General features: G+C 43.9%; 1 protein-coding gene across 2 annotated transcripts in view; it reads left to right on the top strand.

Annotated features, from left to right (window-relative positions):
- GSK3B (glycogen synthase kinase 3 beta) overlaps window positions 1-22,712 on the top strand; it is a gene marked incomplete at both ends in the record, with an annotated part of 137,691 nt that extends 114,979 nt beyond the window's left edge. Inside the window, 4 exons of one of the 2 annotated variants that reach the window (XM_079549576.1) lie at window positions 7,033-7,071; window positions 10,943-11,129; window positions 16,322-16,420; window positions 22,645-22,712. In XM_079549576.1, the coding sequence (XP_079405702.1) occupies window positions 7,033-7,071; window positions 10,943-11,129; window positions 16,322-16,420; window positions 22,645-22,712 (393 nt within the window). The remainder of the gene's footprint in view (window positions 1-7,032; window positions 7,072-10,942; window positions 11,130-16,321; window positions 16,421-22,644) is intronic. The other variant, XM_079549577.1, reaches the window with a different exon arrangement.
- Between the last annotated feature and the right edge of the window lie 678 nt (window positions 22,713-23,390).

The raw sequence follows: 23,390 nt of genomic DNA, 5'->3' as shown, positions 1-23,390 counted from the left end.
TGAGTGACATGATGCTTCATCTGTGTAATCTGTACTTTTCTTATTATACAAGTGCTAAATTAGTAAAAATGGGTTATCCAGCACAGTGTTAGCAAAGACACTCATCCAGGCTTACTTCTAAAGATCCTTTCCTATCAACGTTTTGCTGTTGAGCCATGAAAGATTTCAGTAAGTGGCAGTAATGCTTAGGATTGCTCTCTTACCCAGCTGTATTGGTATAATATCTGATGGCGTGGAAGCCATATAAATTATCACAGAATCCTGGAATATCCTGAGTTGGAAGGAATCATGGAGTCCAATTCCTGACCCACTCAGCACCACCCAAATCCAATCCCTATGTCTGAGAGCAGTGTCCAAACACTCCTTGCACTCTGGCACTCAGAGCCGTGCCCACAGCCCTGGGCAGGCTGTTCCATGCCCAGAGCCCTGTGGTGCAGACCCTGTCCCTGACCCCCAGCTGCCCTCCCCTGACACAGCTCCATGCTGTTCCCTCAGCACACAGTTGGCCCTTTGGGCTGCCAAGGCACACTGCTTTGGGCTGTGCAAGGCACACACTCAGATTCAACTTGCCGTCAGTCAGAAACCTCCAATTCCTTTCAGCAGTGCTGCTCTCCAGCCTCTCATCCCGTAGTCTGTATGGATATTCAGGATTGCCCCTTCCCAGCTGCACAATTTGGCACTTGCTCTTGTTGAACTTCTCATGGTTGATGATTGCTTCGCCCTCCAGTTTGTCAAGATCTCTGTAAAGCCTCCCCACCCTCTGGGAAGTCAACAGTTCCTCTTAACTTAGTATCATTTGTAAGTTACTTATTATGTGTTTGAGTCCTGCATCTAGGTCATTTAGGAAAACATTGAAGAGAGCTGCTCCTAAAATAGAACCCTGTGGGACCTCAGTGGTGACTGGCCACCAGCCTAATGTGAGCCCCCCAACCATTAGAGCCAGCTCTTCCATCACCTCATGTTGTTGTCCAGCTACGTGCTGAACATTTTCTCCAGAAGGATACTGTGAGAAACGGTATCAAAAGCTGTGCTGAAATAAATAAATAAATAAATAACATTTAAGCCGGCGTTTATCAAGCATGTAGCATTTTAACTAAGTTTCTAAAACAGCCAAGTAGTACAAGTTTTTAATCCAAAACTGCAGAATGCCACACTAAAAGAGTCTCATAAAAAGGACTCCAATGAAAACTCAAAAGAGTGAAGGCAAAAGATCTTACCTCATATTATGGCACTGTTTACATGTACTCTTGAAGAGTTGTTTATTTGACAGATACTTGTCACGTCAGTTTAAAAAAAAAGAAGTGTTTTAAAGCATTATAAAACATTGTTATAAATAAACTCACTGACCCTTGATCCAATGTAGCCATGCATTAACAACTTCATAAAATACGCACTCATCATTTATTAAACCTTAATAAATTACAGCCTGATATAGCTCTAATAACCTGACATTAGAGAACAAAGAAGCACTAAAAGATGAAGGACAGCAGATCGCTAAAGAATTAAGACTACTGAATACAGAGGTGTCCATTCTCTTGGAGTTTCTGTATCTTAGAATTGAAAATATCGACTAGAAAAGTACTTCTGAACTATCATTGCAGAAGTGCAGTCTAATCAGCAGAAAAGGGGAAAGGGCAAATGGTTTTTGTTATGTGTGTAACTAGAGTTCTGTTAATAGTTGCCAGCAGGACTTCAATTTTCAAAGCTTCAATCTCAATAACAAACATTTGTCATCTAGGTTAAAGAATTACTGAAGATTCTGTATTTAGAAGGCTGTTACTTTCGTCATCTAGTTATAACCGGAGGACTCACCAGTTAGAGTTATTTTTTTGTGTGAAAAAGCTTCCAGGCAGCTATTTATCAGAATGTTTAGAGAAAAAAGTAACTCCCTCATGTAGACTCTTTGACACAAGAGCTTTCTCACTGTTGTTTCAAAATATTTCAGTAAAATGTATCTGGTTTGCAAAAGCATGTTTGGATTACAGTTAAAAGGATTCCAATCCTTAGCACTCCGTATTACAAATAAATTGCATTTGAAATTCTGTGAGGAGCACTTCTGTTGGTTGTACCCTTTGTGATGGTCTGCTCTCTGGGTATTTCTGGCAAGTTTTGAGCAACCTGGCCTAGTGGAATGTGACCCTGCCAATAGCAGAGAGATTGGAACTAAATGATCTTAAAGGTCCCTTCCAACCCAAATAATTCTATGATTCTGTAATATTGCTAAAGCTATAAAGTATTGGGCATATATTTTAGATTGAATATTGCATGCATTGGGTGTGTCTGTGTGTATAGCCTTCATATGCTTTTTACCACTCTTCTCACTGGTCCTGAATTGTTGAATGTTGCTGTACTTTTGCAGCAGGCAGTCCTGTCACCCTTCCCCCTCACCATGAGACTGGGACATAAGCAGTCTGGTCTCTCTCATGACTGTTTTTTTCCACCCTCCCAAATCAGCTTCATGTCCTCATCCTGTCCTACTCCTGCTCTCCTGGTTCTTGTCTGGCTTTTAAGCAGATTGTTTTGCTTGTAATACATCCAAGTGACTGCTCATATTGTAGATTCAAGAAAGAATACCAAGCAGTAAAAAGGATAAATAGCTTCTTTTGTTACTCCTAATTATAACCGATGACAAAAGAAAATGGAAATTCTTCTTCAGAAGTCTTTGTTGGTGAACTTGCATTTGAAATAAAATGGCAAACTCTTCCAAATTTGGAGCCTGATCTTTTGTAGAGATACAGAAGTAGAATGAAGGTTAGATATTTCTTCAGATGCAATTTCATAATTAGTTCAAGTTTGTCATGAAGCAGGGTCTGTCTTCCAGTTCCCTCCTGCATATTCTTGATGCCTTCCTTCTGCATTCTTGTTTATGTAGTAGCAAAAAACTCCTGGGAGAGGAAAGAAAAACCACGTTATTCAAGATCTGGATTGACTTTCTTATCTGACTGCTCATTCGGGCCCAACTGTACTTACTGGGACAAGAGAATGGGGCAGACTTGTAGGGCCAGGAGAAGGTCAGGACAGTCTTTTCTGGCATGATCTGGAGGTTCTTGATTGCGAAACTTTGGTTCTTTTTGAAGAATACTGTTCTATTTTTTTTTTACTTGATGTGTAATGAGTTTCCAAGCAAAGAGTGAAAACAGTCTGCAGGAGGCTAGCTTAAAAGAAAGAAAAGAAAGCCAAGTTTTTCTGTCAATTTCATATTTTCCAGATCCCTTTGTAGGAGCAAAGGATTTTTGGATAGTGTACATCTCTTATCTCCATCTAATGCATGAGAACAGAGGTCAGGTTGTGTAGGTGATAAATTGCCCTGCCTCAGCCCTATTTGTATGCAGTAAAGAGAGTACTGTGTAATGACAAATAAGTGAGCATTCTTTAATATTAAGACGTGATTTGCTTGAGTGCAATGCAGCAATCAAATGCTAAGTTTAACAGGTCTTCTGCAACGTAGTGTCTATTCTGCTGTCCCTCCTGTTGCAACACGTCTACCGAAGCTGCTGCTTGTGGCTGTCCTGCTGAGGCTGGGATCATTTCCAGAGGCAGATTTTTTTTGAGTTCTATCTGAGGAGAAGGGGAGCTTGTTCTGCTTGGCTGTGTTGCTCGCCTGTAGAGCTTGCTAGAAGCCAAGCATGTGCTGGTTAATAAAGGCTGCTTGGTGCTGGTTTTGCTGGGACCTCGATGGAATTAGCCCAATAACAAGTGTGTGGTCTCAGCAAGAAGGAGCTCTGCAGACAGGTTTCTGGTTCTGTTCCCAATTCAGTGTCGGCTCATTTGTAAGCCACTTAACCCTTCTGTCTTCATTCCTCTGGCTGGGGAAGTGCCATCAGATGGGGATTTTTGACTACTGAGACGTTAGCTGTTTTTGAGAGACATTAGAGAAAAAATGCGCAGGGATTCGATCAGAGAAGGTGGACTTCTTTTGATCTTCATTTGCATCATGTGAGTTCTGCGCATTTCAAAAATAGAAAACTGGTGTATTTCAGAAATCCCCTTTCGAAATTCTCAGCCTCTTGAGACAAGACTGATCCTCAGAGCAGGAGTTCAGCATTAGCTTTCTGTTTCCTTGTGTTCGGGTGAAGCTCAATCCAGAAATTGCTGCTTCTTCACGTCTCCTCCTTTTCCTTCTGTGTTTATGAACATTATGTTTCTCATAAAGCTTATTATGTTTCACATGCATGACTGCTTTGTGTCGTGAAGCTGTACTGATTGTATTGTGTGACTGCATTTCAAACAAGTTGACTTGAGGGGTCGTGGCCTACATCTGACAGCTTTGATGGCTTGCAAGCAGGAAGAGCTTTCCCTGCTCCTTAATTCCGAAGTGTTTTCAGAGAGGCTGTATCCCGTCCTCCCCAGCCTGGGGCATGTGCCATCTAAATGTGCTTGCAGAGCAAGAGGGATGTACGCGGGCTGTCGGCCTGCAGCGGGGCTGTGGGTGGTTCTTGGCAAAACGCACAGGGCTCCGGAGCTGGCAGGGAAATTTCTGACTGCGGTGTCACCAGCTTGATGCGTTAGCAACAGATGTCATGTTAATAAGCCTCTGCTCTCTGTGGAGCACAGCACACTAGTAGGACTCGCGATCTGCATGCAAAACACACAGCAGTTGATGGCAGGAGCAATGTCTTTTAATACACGCTGGCTGGAAGAGCACCTTGCTGTAACATTGTGGAGCTTGGATGCGTAATTAGACCAAGGCGGCGGAGCTCCACGTTGTGCATGGCAAGTCAATGAGCTGAAAGTCAGACCAGGCATTCTGCTGAAACAATGCTCAACTCTTGCCTTCTGGGGTTTCATTTGAGAGCTGAATGCTGATGCAAGTGCAGTGAAACAGAGCATCCTATGCTTCCCATCCTTTTTCTTGCAGTGTCTCTGTCGAGGATAAAAAAAAAATGAAAATAGAAATTCAGAAAGAATGTGAAGTCCACTACCCTGGTAGGCAGCATTTCAAATCAGAGAGACAGTATGTAACTCGCTCTGCTAGTGCACAAAGGCTTCTTCTAAATTGATGTCATTTGGGGTTGAAAGCCCAGTAGTGCACCTGGGGCATTTAGGCCTGACAGTCATTTTTGTAGTATTGGAGATGGTGGTGATTCCTGAAAAATGGAGAGGGAACTGCATGAGAGAGATCACACTGAAAGCAGCATAATGCAGGAAGGAAATAGGCAATTGCTTGGCCTCACTGCCTGCAGTCATGGGCATTTGAGCATCAACAGCATGCCTGAACACAGAATGGACTTGTGCTGGTTCCTCAGCTTTTCGGTGAGGTATAGATCGATTGGAATCTAAAAAAAAACAAACAAAACAAAAACACCAAAAGCTGTGGTTTTGGATGAGTCAGCATTTCCATTTTACATGACCATGCAGAGATTTTGTAACTCATCCAAAAAGAGCCAGTGACTTGGGTCTCAGCCTGAAATTCATTGCTTTGCAGAAACTAAGAGGTTTTGAGTTATGCAAGTGCAAATTTTCCTTGAAAAATATTGTATGTAAAGCCTTTTTTTTTTGTTTTTGTTTTGTTTTGTTTTTGCATTTGTTTATCTCCAAAACAGGTTCATTTTTTAAAATGAAAACTTGAGCCTTCGGTCCCGCCTGTGGACAAATAGCCTTACCAAAGGTCTTGTTTCATTTTAGAAAAATGAATTGCTGCGCCGGTGGGGTAGTATCTGATTGCTTTAAAAGTTCCTGTCAGTGTTTTATTTTTGGTTTTGTTTGTGGACTTGCTGTGCATTTTGCCCGGCCATATTTAGTCTGCATACTAAATGGTAGTCTGCCCAAACACTTTACTTTGTGCACTTAGCTTTTTTTCCTTTTTTTTTTTTTTTTTTTTTTTTTTTTCCTTTCCTTTTCTCCTTTTTATTTCCTTTATCATTTCTTATTTCTTTTGCTTTCACCCAGATGTACCTTAAACCGAGACACACTTTGCTCCGAAGGGCCGGATTTTAGTCCGTGCACTAAATTTTAGTCCGCAGACTAAAAAAATAATCCGCGGATTATTTGCTACCTCCATTCCCTCACTGAGAACTACCCAGACCCGAAGCTCTGGCTGCACCCCACGGCCGGGGGGCTCACAGCTAGCAGGGGGCCCTGCCCTCCACCCCCTGCCTAGCAGTGACCGTCCCCGGCTCCACACGAGTGTAGTTCTCGGTGGGTGAATTTGTCAGCCTTCCCGGTTGGGCTGCGTGGGATCAGAAGAGCTGGAAGATGCAGGGGGGGGTCGCTTTTAGCTTTAGTGTGTTAGTCCAAAGGAGAGGGGGGAAACAAATTGAGGGAAAATTTCTTAATCAATGGGTGTGACGATATGAGGGGGAAAGACCCGTAGTAGAACGAAATTGAGTCCATACCCGCACTCCTGAGGTGGTATCTCCAGTTCCTGAAGAATCCTAAAGAGATCACATCAGCAAACAAACTCCAGTGGTGGGGGAAGTCAATCCAAAATGGAGAATAATCCGCGGCGGCCTGAGGCACCCATAGCTCACACAAATTGAAAGCATCCAAATTGGAAGGACAGAGCCCAGATTTTTATTTTCTTTTCAGCACCAATTATAAATTGCTAGGGGTTTGGCTTTTTTTCAGAAAAATAAAGTTTGCATTGTGTCTCTGGGACAGATTTACAAGTGGGATGCACTTCTGGAGACAGACTAATTCGGACCCATTGTCTGTGGACATTTATACCCAGGACCAAAGACTGAAAATTCTTTATGATGAGAATTTCAATTACCCTTTTAGTTCGAGTTTTGATTTCAATTTTTTTTTTATTTTATTTTTTTAGTAAATGCACTGGCATTGGAACATAAATTTAATAGAATAATGTTTCTATACTATGCCTCACCATTGCACAATCAATTTTTTGGCATACACTGTGGTGAAGTTGGACTTGCTGCTATGGAGACTGATGTTTAAAGTTTCTAATTGTATAAACCTTTTCTATGTCTCCCACACCATGGATTTCTTATAATATTGGATATATTTTTCCTTGCTGAACTATTCTCATTTGGATTGACTCCCCCTGTTTGGATTATTTCACTGCATTATCTTTAGGACTCGTCAGGAACAGGACATTTCACCTCAGGAGTACGGGTATGTACTGAAACATTTTTTCAAATTACTAGGCCTAGCCTTGAAAAAAGGAGAGGAATGCTAGAAAGGGTGTTTAAGTTGAGTGAGCATCCCTGAAGCAGCAGGCAGGCAAATGTTTTTTACCGCAAGGTAACGAGGAGGAGATAGGCTTAGATGTGCAGGTCATTCCATGTGTTCATCACAACTCTGCGCATGGGGAAGCTGAGTGAGTGAGGACTCAAAAGTAATTTGGGTTTTCTTTTCCCTGGTTCTGGAAAAGGTAGGGAGGCCCTCAGGCTCTGCCTGCCCTGGATGCCTGGCTGCTCATTCAGGGGCAGGCCGAGTTTAGGAAGAGGCTGCGAGGGTTTCACTGCCAAAATTAAGAGCTTAAGAGTTAGACAGACGAGACAACTCCTCTTACAGACAGCAGGTCTGTCACTCAGCTTGCCTGCTGATGTGCTCCAGATAGGGACTTGTCGTCTTTTCCTAAAGAAAAAACAGAGTGATCTATTTTTTTATATCTGTATAGTAGCTGATAAGTGAGCTGTCCCCAGGGAAAACCACAGCTGAATATGAAGTATTTCAGTTCCAAGCTGTGGTAGATCATGCCTGCTAAAATACCAGTAAGAAGATACAAGAGCGAGACCTCTCAGTGAATATCAGAAGACCACTTCAGTGGTTTTACCTCAGGACATGCTTATTTACACTATTTACCACAGGGTAAACAAACAGAAGTCACTGTGACTCCATTAGTCTCAACCACAGGAGCTAGCACAACATGTGCAGAACTCACACCAGTGCTCTCCAGCACCCTGGTGAATTTGTGTGCAATTCCCATTCACCATAGCACACTCTTTGGCTTACAGCCTGCCAAGGGAGTGCCTGTGCAAGTTCCTAACTGCAGACAGCATGTCATGCACCGATTAATTTCTTCTAGGTGCTGCATGATGTGTGTTTACTTGCAGTGGTGCAAGAGCATGATAAGAGCTCAGCTTTTATCAAAACTGCTGGCATCAGAACTTATCACTCACCCCAAGCCCCCTGCCTTTTCTGCAGCCTGTGCATCACCTGTAACATGGAATCGTAGAATCCTCGGAGTTGGAAGAGACTTTTAAAGGTCGGCTAGTCCAACTCTCCTCCAGTGAACAGGGACACCAGAGATAGATCAGGGTTGTCAGAGCCTGATCCAGCCCATCCTTGAATGTCTCCAGGGACGGGGCTTTCAGCACGTCTCTGGGCAGCCTGTTCCAGTGCCTCACAACTCTCACTGTAAAAGACTTTTTCCTTATATCCAACCTAAATCTACTCTCTTTAATTTCCCCTCGTCCTTTGAAAGACCCTCCTGAAGAGTCTGTCTCCTTCTTTCTTGTAGCTCCCCTTTAGATACTGAAAGGTCACTACCAGGTCACCTTAGAGCCTTCTCCAGGCTGAAAAGCCTCAGCTCTCTCAGCCTGTCCTTGTAGGGAAGGTGCTCCGTTCTTTGGACTATCTTTGTGACCCTCCTCCGGACAGACTCCAGCAGGTCTGTGTATTTCTTGTACTGAGGACTCCACATCTGGATGTAGTACTCCAGGTGATGTCTCGCTAGCACAGAACAGAGGGGCAGGATCACTTCCCTCACCCTGCTGGCCGTGTTCCCTTTGATGCAGCCTAGGATCCAGTTGGTTTTCTGGGCTGCAAGGGCAGAGTTCTGGCTTGTGTCCAGCTGCCGTCCACCAGTACCCCCAAGTCCTTTATGGCAAAGCTGTGCTCCATCCTTTCATCCCCCAGCTTGTACAGATAGTGGAGGTTTCCTTGCACTTGGCTTTGTTGAGCCTTAGTTCTCCTGGGCCTACTGCTCAAGCCTGTGTAGGTCCCTCTGGATGGCATCCCATCCCTTGGATGTGTCAGCTGTGCCCCGTGGCTTGGTGTCATCTGCAAACTTACTGAAGTGCACTGGACCCCACTGTCATTGTCATTGACGAAGATCTTGGAGAGTATCTGTACCAGCGCTGACCCGTGGGAAACATTGCTTATCACTGGTCTCCATGCAGACACTGTGTCATTGACAGTCACTCTCCGGGTTCAGTCTTGTATCCAGTTCTTCGTCCATTAAGCAGTCCACTCATCAAATCCATATCTGTCCAATTTGAGGAGAAGGATGTTGTGGGATACCATATCAAAGGTCTTATTGAAGTCCAGATAGATGACATCAGCGGCTCTTACTTTGTCCACTGATGCAGTGACACCATCGTTGATGACAGATAGGTTGGTCAAACAAGGGCAAATATTTGCCCTTGTTGAAGCCGTGCTGGTTCTCATATCACCTCCTTGTCTTCTGTGCTCCTTAGCAGAGCTTCTAGGAAGATCTCCTCCATGATTTTTCCTGGAACAGAGGTGAAACCAACAGATTGGTAGTTCTCTGGGTCATCCTTTTTACAGTTTTTAAAAATCAGTACGATGTTGCCTTTTTTCCAGTCACCAGGGACTTCACCTGACTGCCATGATTTTTCAAATACCATTGAGAGTGGCTTGGCGACTACATGAGCCACTCAGAACTTGCATCTCATCAGGACCCACAGTCTTGTGGATGTTCGGGTTCCTCAGGTGGCCACAAACCTGGTCTTTGCTCACAACAGGAGGGGCATTGTTTCCCCAATCCCCCCCTTCCAAACCAATTGTTTGAGGGCTGTGTGACAGGCAGTTATCAGAGAAGACCAAGGCAAGAAAGTTGTTGAGTGACTCAGCCTTCTCTTTGTCTGTTGTTACCAGCTTGCCTGTGTCACTCTTGGATTTTTCTGATTAAGGTACCTGTAGAAGCCTTTCTTGTTCTTGGCACCCCTTGCCAAGTTTTGTTCACGTTGGGCCTTGGCTTTCCTTACCCTATCCCTACATGGCCTAACAGCTTCCTTGTACTTTTCCCACAGTATTTGTCCCTGTTTCCACTGCTTGTGCATTTTCTTCTTGCTTTCCAGTTTGACCAGCAGGTCCCGTTCAGCCATACTGGTCTCTTGCCTTCCTTTTCTGACTTCATAGTGAGGGTCAACATAGGTGACCTGGATGGCCTCTCACTACATGATAACTTTCTATTTTGCTTGTTATATAAGAAGAGAGGAGGATGGGAGCGTTGTTGGGTGTGTGTATAGCTATTCTTGGAGTTTTAACACCAAGCTGCAGTGAGGAACTGCTGTGAGCTCTGTGTTGTCATCAGCCCAGGTAAAAGTCTTTTAGAATAGAATAGTTGCTTTTCTTGACACAGCTCTGAGCCTTAGAAATACCAGATGTGCAGGAGTTATCCCATTACAGGAATGACTTGCCAGAATAAGGTTAAGGAAGGAGAAACCTGCAAGTTAGAGCTAGACGTTTCCTGCACCCCACCCTCGCTTCCCTTGTTGTTCTCCAAAGTTGAACAGCAGCCTCCATAGCAACAATCTGACCTACTGCCTGCGAAAGTCCATGTTAGTAAGACTTTGTTCACTAGCAAAAAAAAAAAGAAAAGAAAAAAATAGTGGGGCCCTATTCAATTTTTGCATTCAGTGAATCCTGCTCATTTGAACCCTTTCTCCCCACCTTCACTCCACCCCATGTGCATGGCTGGTAGCACCTGTGTGTTTTTGTCATGACTTTTGAATGAGTTCCCCCTTCATTCTTGGAGTTGTTTCTCTGAGTGCGCTCCCATGAAGTCTCTTGCTGGCATTGCTCCTTCACTGAGTGCAGAGCTTGGCAATTAACCCTTTCTCAACCCAAGGAACTGGATTTTCCTATCCTCACTGCAGGACGTTGATTACTACAAACACAAGTTTGTTCCAGTGCGCTGGGCAACGAGAGGTTTAATTGCTCTGGCTTGCTGCTGCTCAGCAAAGAGAAGGAACATACCCAGACAACTTGTTTCTCCTTGCTTGTTTTTTTGCAGGTCTTCCGGCCCCGCACTCCACCAGAAGCAATTGCGCTATGTAGCCGTCTGCTGGAGTATACCCCCACTGCCCGCCTGACTCCCCTGGAGGCCTGTGCACACTCTTTCTTCGATGAACTACGGGACCCAAACGTCAAGTTACCAAACGGGCGAGAGAAACCTGCACTCTTCAATTTCACCACTCAAGGTAGCCTGCAGGCGTTGAGGATCTCTGCTTTAGGGAGCGCTGGGATAAACGTTTGCTGTGGTGCACACGTCACGCTCTCAAAAGTTAAAAAGCAAAAGGTTTATTTACATTTGCAGTTTAGTGTCTGCAGTCTAGCTGGATGTATGTGTGTGGAATACTGTACTCGGTGACCATTTAGATTGGTTTTTCCTTTTGGAGATGTTCCTACTCCTTCATGCATGTAATGCCATGTTGAGGAGCAGTGGGTATTAAGTTTGGCAGGGAAGTTTGTAGTGTTGCTGCCTATGTTGGTTTTGGATGTGAGATAAATGCAGAAATCTCACTGTCCTGGTTTTATGTACTGTAGAGTTTATCTGGCATCATGTCGACTCAGTAAATTAGAAACAATAAGAATGACAGCAAGCTTTTTTATTTGAACTCAGTATCAAATTTTAAAACCACTTATGTATATTTTCCTCAGAAATATAAAACTGATACCTCTGTAGAATGGTTTTGTCTTCCAGGACAGGGAACATGAGAAATACAGCATACAAGTATCCTAGTAATTAATGTTGTAGCACTTCATTTTAATGTTAAGTGACTAGCTGCAAGTTCTTACCCTTGGAGCAAATATAGATCAGTGTGCATTTTCTGCTGGAAATCTAAAATACCTTTTGGCTCAGTTAGCATCAGTGTAGTTTTTCAAATCCTTTAGTGCGTGTGATGTCTATCTGCCGAAATGTGCCCGAGCATGAACTTGTTTTGAATGGCTGCCTTGTGGAAGGTAAATCTACTACATGAATGCAAGGGTTTAAAAAAGGATTGGAAAGATCTGTAGTGAGTACTTTAAAAATCCTTAGAGAAAAAAATAAATACTTGTATTGGGAATTTGTCCCTGGTTTCCCCTAGGCAGTGTGGAAGCTGCTGAGTAATTTAAGCCTCAAGTAAACTTCTCCTTTGCCATCATAGAGAGCTGATATGCTCTCACTGTTGACTCTTGGAAATGGCAGGAAAAATTGCTTTGTGGGAAAAGGAAGCCTTAAGATTCAAAAAAGCAGTTTTCTGTCTCTGACACGTGCCAGTGTTAGCATCTAGAAGGAGAATGCAGGTGAGAGGTTGGTCATTAATATGTTTCCAGATGAGTTGTGTTGCATGTCACAAGCCAAAAAAAAAAAAAAAAAAAGAAAAAGCAGAATTTTAAGAATAAGTAAGTACAGCTTATCTCAGTGATTTTAAGACCTTCATTAATAATTATGCAGTAATAGGTCCTGTCTAGCGGCAGTACTGATTATGACCTGAGGATACACAAAGAGCTTCTGCTGCTCCTGTGGCACTGTGTTGTCATCAGTCTTTAGCTGGACTGCACAATGGCTCCATCAGAGTGACTAATCCAAAGCAGATATCACATCTGGGAAACAGATCAGGACTTTGGAAATCAGATATGCTGATAACTTATGTCATCTCTGGTAATTCTGAAAGTAGTGAAAGGTATCCTTTTGTTTTCTATGACATTTGTTTTCAACAGACAATATTAAATTTTAAAGAAAGTGTTTTATTTGGCTATGGCCAGTTGACTGAAACCTATGGAGTAGGAGGTGGAGAAGGCTTGGAAACAAAGCTCTTAGAAATAACAGTATAGATCTGATGGTTACTGTACTGAATTGATTTTCAGAAAGAACCTAGGTGTCATACCAAATCTGCTGATCTAGGCAGTGGTCTAGAAAAAAGCATGGAGTGTATATGGAGATAAAGAGTATGATCTTTGGCTGCCAGCAGTGGTTCTGGGGCACATACATGCCTACTGTAGGGATGGGAGCTGTTAAGAGAGCTTTATCTTACTGCCTTGGCTCTACATTTTTCTTATATAAAACCAAATAATATATGCGAATTAGTACTTAAGCAATTATCATGCCCAGGGAAGCATCTGTAGTAGCCAGTGCTGCAGTTCAGTGACTCCTAGACCTGCAAGGCAGAAAGCTGAAAGCTTTTTTTTTTTTTCTCTTAGAAAATGAATTTTCAAAACCTGAAGTGACTGCCATTTACCACATTTCTTACAGCATCTCAGTGATTCTGCTGGGTCACAAATGTTAATGTCTGTCCATATTAGTTACCCATTGTGGACTGCTGTGATTCAGCACTTAGAAGTGGCTGCCATTGCTGCTTGATGGCAAGCACTTCTACGCCTAGAGTTTTTTAATCAGAAAAAAATGACTTGTGACCTTTAATTATAAAAAGGGCTTCTATTTTTTCTTAAAAAATAAAATAATTTTTTTTAAAAAGACTTAATTTCCATCCAGACTGTCTCAGCATGTCCGGAAATCCTTAGTGTGACCATTTGAGTGCCACCTAGAAACGATATTTCAGTTCAGGATATGCTCAGTGATGAGGTACATAGAGGAGTATGAAACTTGTGTTGATTCCAGTGCTCTTCTGCTCTGAAGAGAAACTGATACATAAACTTGTTACACAGAAAGTTTGTTACTTGTTTACTTGTCTGACCAAGTAAATGATACAAAATTAGGTTCTGCCAGGCTTTCTTGGAGCATTGAAATATGAAACAGCTCAGTGCTCTCAGTATCATCATTTCCCAGTGCAAAGCATTTCACTGTGTTTGGGGAATGGAGATAATCTTGTGTTCTGGTAAAACTGGATATTTTTATTCTAGTTCCTTATTGGAGATGTAGACTGTCTGTAGGTATCAAAATTTGTTCAGGAGAAGGAGAGGTATTTCCCGAGCTGATGTGAACCAAAATTGGCTCTCGTAAATTATTTGGTATCACTGTTCTGTTCACGTAATTATATTGAAATCTTTATCTGCATTGCCTTGATCACAATAGCTGCTTGCAGCATTACTGGTTGAAATTACCACAACCCTGAACTGCAAGTTTGGTTTAGATAAGCATGCTACAATTCCAGGGCTTGTCCATAGATTGTGATGGAAGTCACTGAGAACAGACTGTCAGAACCACAGCTCAGACCTTTTGTTCTGCATTGACGTGCCTCATTCTCACAGATATGAAAGCCACAAAGATACAGCAGAACAAAAATTCAAATTCTGAAGCAAAGTTATTGTTAAACTCCAGCCAGCAAGTTGAATTTGCTTTGATTGTTTGCTGTCTAAATTGGCACACTTCTCCTGGCACACTTCTCCTCAAAGTGGAGTGCCAAGACACTTGAAGCATGCTGAACTTAAGAAACTTCATACCAGTTAGGACAGCATGAGGTTTCTGTGGAAGTGAACAGTTTCAGCCTTGTAGTGTCTGCTAGTGATCTTTGAGGTAGCTCCAGAGAAACACTTGTGTGACAACAAAAAAGTAGTATGCTCACCATAGCTGGTGCTGTGAAAGGACATATTCTGGCAGTACTACAAGAAAGTGTGGGAGGAATCATCCTGGGTCTGAAGTGCCATTGCAGCAGTGTTTTTCTGCCCGGGTCAGCTGGCTCTTTGGCCCTAGGATTCTGGCTACGGAGATGCTGTCAGAGGATAGTTGCATCCTTGAGGCACTGCTTAGCTCCGAAAGGTAGCAAATGTCATTCAGTTTCCTTGGCACTTTGTCACTGTTTCCATTGGGCAGCAGTCCCTTACTACTGCCAGCGATGAGCAGGAAGGAGTGTGTGGGTAACAGAAACTTTAAAAAATAATGAAGAGAATGGCAGATTCCCTGTAATAACAGATTTGAGAAACAGCTCTGGAGAAGATATTCAAGTGGCAAGATTTTCTTCCACAAAGCAGCTAATATAGCCAGTACAGGATTAAAGTATAGGTTTATCACCTTGTTCGGCTTTGATTTTGAAGGATTCGTGTTTCTTCAGTTTATTTTTTCATAAAAATGAGACTTATGAATTCTGAATTATATTATGAATATGTGAATTCTACGTTATTCCCATATGAGTTTGAGGATTTGTATTTATTCAAATGTTTTGATTATTGAAGCTTTATGGAAAGACCAGGTCCAGAATGTAATGTTACAGTGAATAGATTTGATAGGTTGCAGGTAATGTAGCCATTTGTTTGGTTCCAGTCTGGAACTCGAATTCTTAAGTGCTTAAATACAGTATCAAAATACGCTTTAGTAAGAGGCTTCTGAACAAGTGAGAGTTGTCTACATTTTCCCTTCCTAGCAGAATATGAACTTAAAGGAGAAAAAATCATCAAATAGACCACTGGTCCGTTTAGGCTCTAAATTTAAAGCTTGTGTTCAGAGAAACGGTCTCTTAAAAACAAAATCCATTCATGTAAGACTGTGTACAAAAGCCCTTGGAGCCCCAAAAGTCATAAGTCATCCTTGTATGGGGTGACTGTTCACATCCTCCCCACCGGATGCTGCTTTCTCAAGAGACAGTCACTCCTGATGCTGAGGCAGACAGGACCTGTCTTGTCTTGGCTCCATACCACCTCCTGTGAGGCATTCAGTTCTCTTGGGAGGATGTCAGAAGATTGTCAGTTGTTGGCAGCCTGTTGCCCTGCACCCTCCCACAGTAGTGGTTTTAAGATGCCTATTTCTCATTCTGATGCACACTGAAGCTGTATTGGATTTGGAGCCTAAAAGCCATGGTTTTTTCCTAAGTTAATGGCTGTGTCATTTTGTTGTCTATTTAAATTACCCAGCAAAGCCATTCCCTTTGCCTGTCCCTGTACTTTTAGGGGACACGTCACCTCTTCTTGACCACGCTCAAAGAGACTGCCTTAAGGTTGGGTCTTGGGTTCCCAGGTCCTTGAGAAATGAAGCTTGAGCGAGCCAAAGAACTGAACCCCCCGGAGCTCTTGGAGCCACTGTGACAGCTGCTTGTTGCTGAGCCAGTGCCCCAAGCAGCATGACTGCTATCAGCATTCAGACTGATTGCAAGTGGGTTTGTGAAGGGAATCCTTCCAGTTCTCAAAAGGCAATACATCATCAGGCTTTTGATAAACAACAAGCTTGACTGGTTGTTTGCTAGCTCACAAGCCAGTGTCTTTCTCTAGAAAATAATTCCCTGACACCCGTACCACCCTGCTAGTCCTGTCAGCCTTGCTACAGGGATGGCCGTGTTGAATATTGCCGTGGTTTCCCCCTGCTGGTCAGCCAAGAGGAGAAGCTTAGTGTGGCCTTTGATTGTGATGGGCACACGTTTGCCCGCAGCTTACCCATTACGGGACAACCCAATGAGCTGCGCTGCATGCGGGGCTCTTTCTGAATGACAAGCTAACTCTGTTTGTTCCACCTCCCCTCCAGAACTGTCAAGTAACCCATCTCTGGCTTCGATCCTCATCCCTGCTCATGCTCGGAACCAAGCAGCTGCTTCAACCCCTACAAACGCTACAGCAGCCTCAGGTGAGAACACGCGCCCGCCTGCCTCCCCTGCTCCATGGCACCATCCTCTGTGGAGGCCCAGGGTGAGCAGGAAGGGATGGACAGGCTTCTCCAGCCCTGCCTTCTGCTCGGTCTCTGCTCATGGTCACCTGGATGTTGCTGTGGTCGCTAATCCACATCCTAACCTGGGCCACCGATATGTTTATTCATGCCTCTTGCCCAGACTTTCACTATAAAAGAATAGTTATCTCCCCTGGTTTTTACTTTTTTTTTTACACATTTTATTTTATTTTGTATTGTTTCACACCTGAATTGTGAGCTTTTGGCCTCTCCAAAGTTAATACTGGCTTTGAGCATGATGTCTAGGAGAAGCAGTGGCTAGCTTAGTAGATGTGGTAGAGTATCCATGCTCTTCTGCAGAGCATGGATAGAGAGGATTTTCCCCAGTAGGAAAGGCAGAAGCTTACAAAAGTCAGGATAGAGACTTGGGTCACCTTGCTCACTGCCTCTTCTCTGTAGCTGCTGTTGCTTCTTATTGAGTTTGCTTATGTTATCTTTGAGCACTTTGGGTTTTGGCCAGCACTGAGCAACTTTCTTTGTTCTGTCTCACTCTCACGTTTCTGTCAGAAATCTTTTAAAAGCTCACTGTTGGTCTGTGGCCACTCCAGTTTGTATTACGTTTCCAACGAAACCTGAAAAGCTGAGTAATATCAGTTGGGAGACTCCCAAAGCAAATCCCAGGTGCTGCCGGATGTGGCAGTGGTGATTCACACGTGGCACTGCGTCAGCACTGAGTCAGCATGCCAGCAGGCAAGCTCACTGCACTTGTGCAACCCAAGGCAGGCTGCAAGATGGGTGTGCTTGCATGTGTGTCTCTTGAGTGTGTCAGGCCCATTTGAGAAGGGCAGGAACCCGGTGCAGGTTGCTTACTCAGTTGTGAAGGAAGACGTCTGAAAGTTGATGTTCCAGTTACTTCAATTTTGATGTGCTTGGTCCAGCCACTGCCATACAGAAAGCATTTCTGTGTTCTCACACAGACAATTGGATCTGAGTTGTAAGATCAGGCTTCTCTCTGAAACTGTGGTATTGGTTTGTAAAAGATAGAGCCTGTATAATTTATGTGGTTTGAACTTAAGAGAAAGCAAATTTGCTCTTCTAAAATTTACTGTGTTTTTTCCGTACACTTTGCAGTACTTTGCAAATAGTCATGTTCTCTGTTTCCCTTCTGTGTGCATCTGTTGCTCAGTGAGTGAGGAAAAAAACAGGTAAAGTAGTAAAAGTGATAGAAGAACTGCAAAATACAGACGGAGAATTTGACTTCAAAGTCCTTCTGAAAAATCCTTTCACTTAATGTCATTGTAATGCCTTTTTGAGGAGCTGCTCTCTTTGCTAAGATTCAGCAGTCTTGTGGAGTGGTCTAGGTTAAAAAAAAACCTGTTTTCACCCAGTAATTCTGTTCCAGAACACAGAAGGGAAAAAATGCATTAGGCTGAATGCTAGAAGTGTCCTAACTGTGAAAGTATACTAAAAGAAAAGAAAAATAACCACCCATCTTATTGATGTCAACATGTGTAAGCCTCCTGTTCACAAGCAGTACTCACAGTTGGGACAGGACATCCTACTCTTAGTTCACTAGAAAATAGCCTTGCAACTTGGAAAGAGACTGTGAAATTAATTAAGGATTGAGCAACTTGTAGTGTTGTGTTTCTGCTGCACAGCTGTTTGTAGTTCCATGCTTCTCTGGGGTTCTTAGCAGGCCTTGGGAATTTCAACAGAATTACAATTTTAAGATTCGGTCCTATATGAGATGATGTTAATCTGTTTTGCTTTGCATGCTGATGCCTCACTGAGCAAAAACTTTATATTGAAAGAGTCCCTTTTCCCCTCCCCCTGCATATTCCAGTTCATAGCTGCTAAAGCAGCATGGGAGCAGCTCTCCCACCTGACCCAGGGCAGCCTGACAGGCAGGAGGCTGTTCTGCAAAACGTGAAACTGTGTGGAAAAAACAGTGCAAGTTCAGAAACTGTTTTGAGCAGGGAAGAGAACAAATCAAGTTATATGTAACCACAATCTATTAATAAACTAATAGTTTGTCTCCTGTCAGCAAGCAGAACTGATACTGAAGTTCTTGTGTCCAGTGCTGTGCCCAACATAGCTGCTTATAGGTATTCAGGCACTGAAATGGAGTGAACATCCAGCTGGGTTTCTCTTACCTGCTCACATTTTCATAGCTGTTATGTGGCAGAGACTGTGACACGAGTCTCAATTTTTTTATAAGGTGCAAAGCACTGCTTTGTATTGCACACATTTTATATTATTACAAGTTTTCCAAAATTGTATTCATTAAATGATAGTTGCAGAGTAGTGATTTCAGTAGCCCAATGCAACAGCAGCTTTGGGATCATGATATAAAGTGCAGGGGAATTTGAGGTAACTTTTGTTGTGACTTTGGTTGCAGATTTTCTCTCAGGGTTTAAAGCCAGGCTCCCTGTACTGATGGAACCCTGTTTTGCTATGGGAGCACGAAGCCTTGCTGCTCTGGCACTGGCAAACTTGCGTGAAGTTTGAGAAATCCCTTTTGACTTCTGTGGCACAAAAAGGAGTAAAGAAGTTGAAAGTGATTGGCCCTGCTGGAAATGGTGTGCTGGCTTTCTGTGAGTCACACTGATGGTTGATAAAAAGGCCAGTGCAGCTTTGTACACGTGGATGCTGACTTGATCAGTCTGGAGGAGGAGGACAATTCACAGCCATGCTGAGCAGTTTACCTGTTTGTGTGACTGCATTTTTCTTCCTGGCTTAGCTGCAGCAGCAGTTACCTCTCTGTTAGCAGTGCTAGGATGGGAAGGGTGTAATTGCTATCTGCAGGGAGCTGTGCCAGCTGGGATACTGCGGTTGTCGTCTTAGGCATCCTGCTGTGTTGATCCTGTGTAATCCCAAATGAGATGGTGTGCCTGAACTTTCAGCAACAAAACAGATTAGAGCTAGTGTCACCTGCCAGTGTTGGGTAGTTGAAAAGGCCACAGTACTCCAGTGAAATAAGATTTAGTGCAAGTGTGATGTTTCCATTGAAAGAATTTTGTACAGCCCTACTTCCTTCGACAGAAAAGGGGCAGGCAGTTTTCATGCATCCATGGCAGCTACAGGAGAGCAATTTGTCCATGTCAGTCCTACCAGTTTTGCATTGAGCCCAGCATTTCCCCTTCAGTAGACACTGCAGGAAAAATGAGCCCTTCTCATCCTTCCACTCCTCTCCTCTGTTGCCCTGTGTGGACTCCCAGACGCATTTCTGTTTCTCTCTTTGTAGAAGAGCAGTGCTGTGTGTCAGTGCTCAAATCCAGCCAGCTAATGCTGTCATTAGTGTTGATGGTTTTTTTCAAACTGAGTTGATGGCTCTGTCTTTGAACTGCAGCCCAATCTTTCCTTTCTGGGAGGTTTCTAGGGAGCACCACGTACCTTCTGAGAGAGTAAAGGTATTCCTCAAAGGCTGCAGCTGAACTGGCAGAGAGTATATTGATGAGAGATGACTTTCTCCCTCTGTTTATAAGAAGCTCAGAAGTGGCTGACACTTCACCCTGCTGTGGTTTCCTTGCCACGCACAGAGGTGTCAGTTGGGTGGGTCACAGCAGAGCATGCCCCAACCTCAAGCCACAGGCTGCTGCACTCACCTGCCCCGTGCTAGAGAGCTCCGTAGCAGCTCGTAGCTTCAGTCCCTAGCACAGCTTCCACAGCAGCACAGTTGGCAAAGCAAATATTGTGCAGAGTTTAGTAATGTTACTGAAGGCATAGGTTTTCTTCTCCTGTGTCCAAGGACCAATTTCTCCTGGCAACGAGAATGCCCAGAAACCCTCATGCTCTTGTTGTGTTCTTTTTCCTGCACTCCAGCAGAGAGGTGCTGGAGCAAGCCCTGCTCTGCTCCCCGAATACTCCATCCACAACAGGCTGGAGAGTCACAACGCTACATTTTATTGCAGCTTCTGAGTCAGTGCGGCCCTTATCAGCCTGTGCTCTGTCCCAGCCTGGGTGGGGTGTTACACAGTGTTGTGAAAAGCCCCATGTAAATGGTCTGGGGCTGCATCACTTTATTTCCTTCTGACCGTATGCTGCATATGTTTCTCAGAAACTCCCCTACTAGCATGATGATAAGAGGAGCGTGTGTTACATGTTACATGAAGTAGCTCCATCCCTTCCTCTTTCTTCTTTATCTCTGCTCAGTAGCAGTGAAATGATAATGGTTTCAGCCTCTGTTGTCTTCAGGAGTGGGAGATCAAAAAACATGTTTTATTTCAGCAAATGAATCACACACACTCTTTGTTCTTGCACAGAGAAATCCTCTGCCAACAGTACAGATTCCAGCTAGACTGTTTGCATCAGGCACAGATGTTGCATTAGCTAGGGTTTATCTCTACCTGCACATCAGGCGGAGTTTGAGGCCTGACTTAGCCAGAAGCTGAGAGTCAGAGTTTCCACTTCAGATTTCCTTGGTCATCATTGGTTCGCAAGCACATGTGGTTTGGGAGCTGCTCCTTGAGGGCAGTTCCCCACCTAGGTTGATGTCTCTCACGTGCTAGCTTCCCAGATAACACTGCTGCTGTTGGTACGTTACTGTGGTGCTTTGAGCTTCTTTTCTCATGGTGGTTGTTCCTTCGGGAGGGAGAGCTTTGGGTCACTTTGGGGTAGGGGGAAAAGGAATGGGAGGCTTTCCCAGCATAGAGCCCACAGAAGGATTTCCCTTTCTTCCTAAGTGTTCCTCATGGCATTTCCTTTTCATACAGGCGTCACACCCTCTCTCCCTTGTCCTTTTTATTCCTCGATGCTGGTGCTGGTTTGATTGCCCCTTCTTGTTGCCATCATCTCAGTGTGTTACTTAATTTGTCCCTCAACCGATGCACTCCATTTCTGAACACTCATTCACCTTGTCACCTTTTGCTCATGGCTGCACTTCCAACTATGGTCGGGTTGAAGTGGCCGGCAGCAGATAGGCTGCATTAGCAGCATCCCACTGCCATGCCTCACCAGTGTTTCTCTGCTGGAGAAGCATTGCTGCACCCCACCACCTCCACTTGTATTTTGTCCTGTTATTTCTGCCGGTCGTGTTGTCCTTCATTGGTTGTTAAATTTGCTCTGTCCTCTGTGAGCCCTTTTCCTTGTCTTCTGAGTGCAGTGCTTTCCCACTCTGCCCTCTTCTGTACTGAGATAAAAGTCATTTTTATTCTATTGCAGTATTGATAGCTTTGCAGCTACCCTTAAGTTCAGTGGGAGAAATGCATGATGCTCTCTTTAGGAAACCTCACTTGATATCTTTTTCTACTCATGTATTTGTTGTCAAGTATTTTGTGTTTCACCTTTTGTCCTCTTTCCTTTTTTGTGGCTGTGCAGATCACATCCTGCATAGGATGGCTCCAGATGAAGTTGGTGCATTTTTTTTCCCTCCTAATTCTTCTAATATTCAGAAAGCTTATTTTTTCCAGAGAGACCACCAACTGTGTGTGGTTATTTGGCCATCGTACTGTTCTGTTGTTCTCAGTATGTTTGGATGTTTATTAGCATCTTGGCTCTTGCTTTTCTCCTTTTCTTGCCTGATTGAAGGCCTGCCCCAGTTTGTTGGGGCGTTCTAAGAACTGAATAACAGTATTTGATGGTCTCTGGAAGAGCCTCTGCACATCAGCATGAAGACTCTCCCTGTAGCCTTTCGCTACAAGCTGACGCAATTATTTTCCCTTCAAATTACATCCGAAAACACAGTTGTGGTGAAATTCCTTTTGGTATTTCTTTGCAAATTCTGAGTTTCCTTGGATGCACACTGACAGGAGCTCCCAGTCCTGCATGTTGTCTCTGTGTGGGGCTCCATCCGTCCTGGAGATGGCTTTGCTACAAGGAGGCCTACCAACAGGAAGCATCAGCACCAGTGTGCAGCCCTGGGCAGTTGCGCTGGCTCTGGCAGTGCCAGCAAGCCTTCACAGTCAGTGTTCCTGGGTCAGCCTGAGCACGGCCCGTCCCACCAGAACAGCTGAACACAGCCAGGTGTTAGCATGCTGAAATGGTGTTGTCCCACTCAAAGCACATCTCTGCCCAGAGCAAACAGCTCTTTATAAACCCAACGAGGGCATCCTGCCCAGCGGTACGGTGGTGGGATTTGGGGCTTTCCCTGTGTGGGAAATGTCATGGCTGTTGTTGCAAATGTCTGTATTCTGGAGGTAATGCTGGTTGTTCTTTCTTTCTTTCCTTCCCTCGCCTGTCATTTGCAGATGTTAATGCAGGAGAACGAGTTCAGACCAATAGTGTAGCTACAGCATCAGCCTCCAACTCCACCTGAACCGGTACCAAGCAGCCAGCTGCACAGGAAAATCACCAGTAATTTGAGTCTTGCTCAGCAACACTGGTCACATTTGGAAAGAAAATTAAAAAGAGGAAAAAAAGCAACCAACCAACCAACCTGTTCATTTTAGTGTTCAATTTTTTATTATTATTATTGCTGTTCTTATTTAACCTTGTAAAATATCTATAAATACGAACCAGTTTCATTGTATCTCACTCTGCAGGGTGTCCGGGGCAGGGACTAGGTGGGGGGAGGAGGGAACGCGGAGCAATACAACACACCAGTGTCTCTCCCCTCAACAATCACTTCATGTTGGAAGTTTGCTGTTGTGTACTTCAGAACCAGGACTCTTGCCTCATGCCCTCTCCCACAACGGAAAGAAGGAAAAAAAAAAAAAAAAAAAAAAAAAAAAAGAGAGAAAAAAAAAAAAAAGGCAAAACAAAAAAAGAACCCCCAAACCTCATTCTCTGCTGAAGTTCTTTTTTTTTTAACCTCTTTTTTTATTTTCTTTTTAAGTGAAGTTTCGGACTTTGATGTAGTGCACAGCTTGAATTTGGTCGGGAGCTTAGCAGGGGTCATTCAACAGAGCTCAGCGTTCGGTGCCAGCGAATCCACGCCCCGGGCCGACCGACGGGCGACTGACAGCTGCCCTGGCTGGCATGGTAGGACATAGGC

Source organism: Tetrao urogallus (genome assembly GCF_951394365.1).
Source record: "Tetrao urogallus genome assembly, chromosome: 1".
NCBI lineage: Eukaryota > Metazoa > Chordata > Aves > Galliformes > Phasianidae > Tetrao > Tetrao urogallus.
Note: the sequence above shows the minus strand (reverse complement) of the source record. Positions and strands in the feature narration are given on the sequence as shown.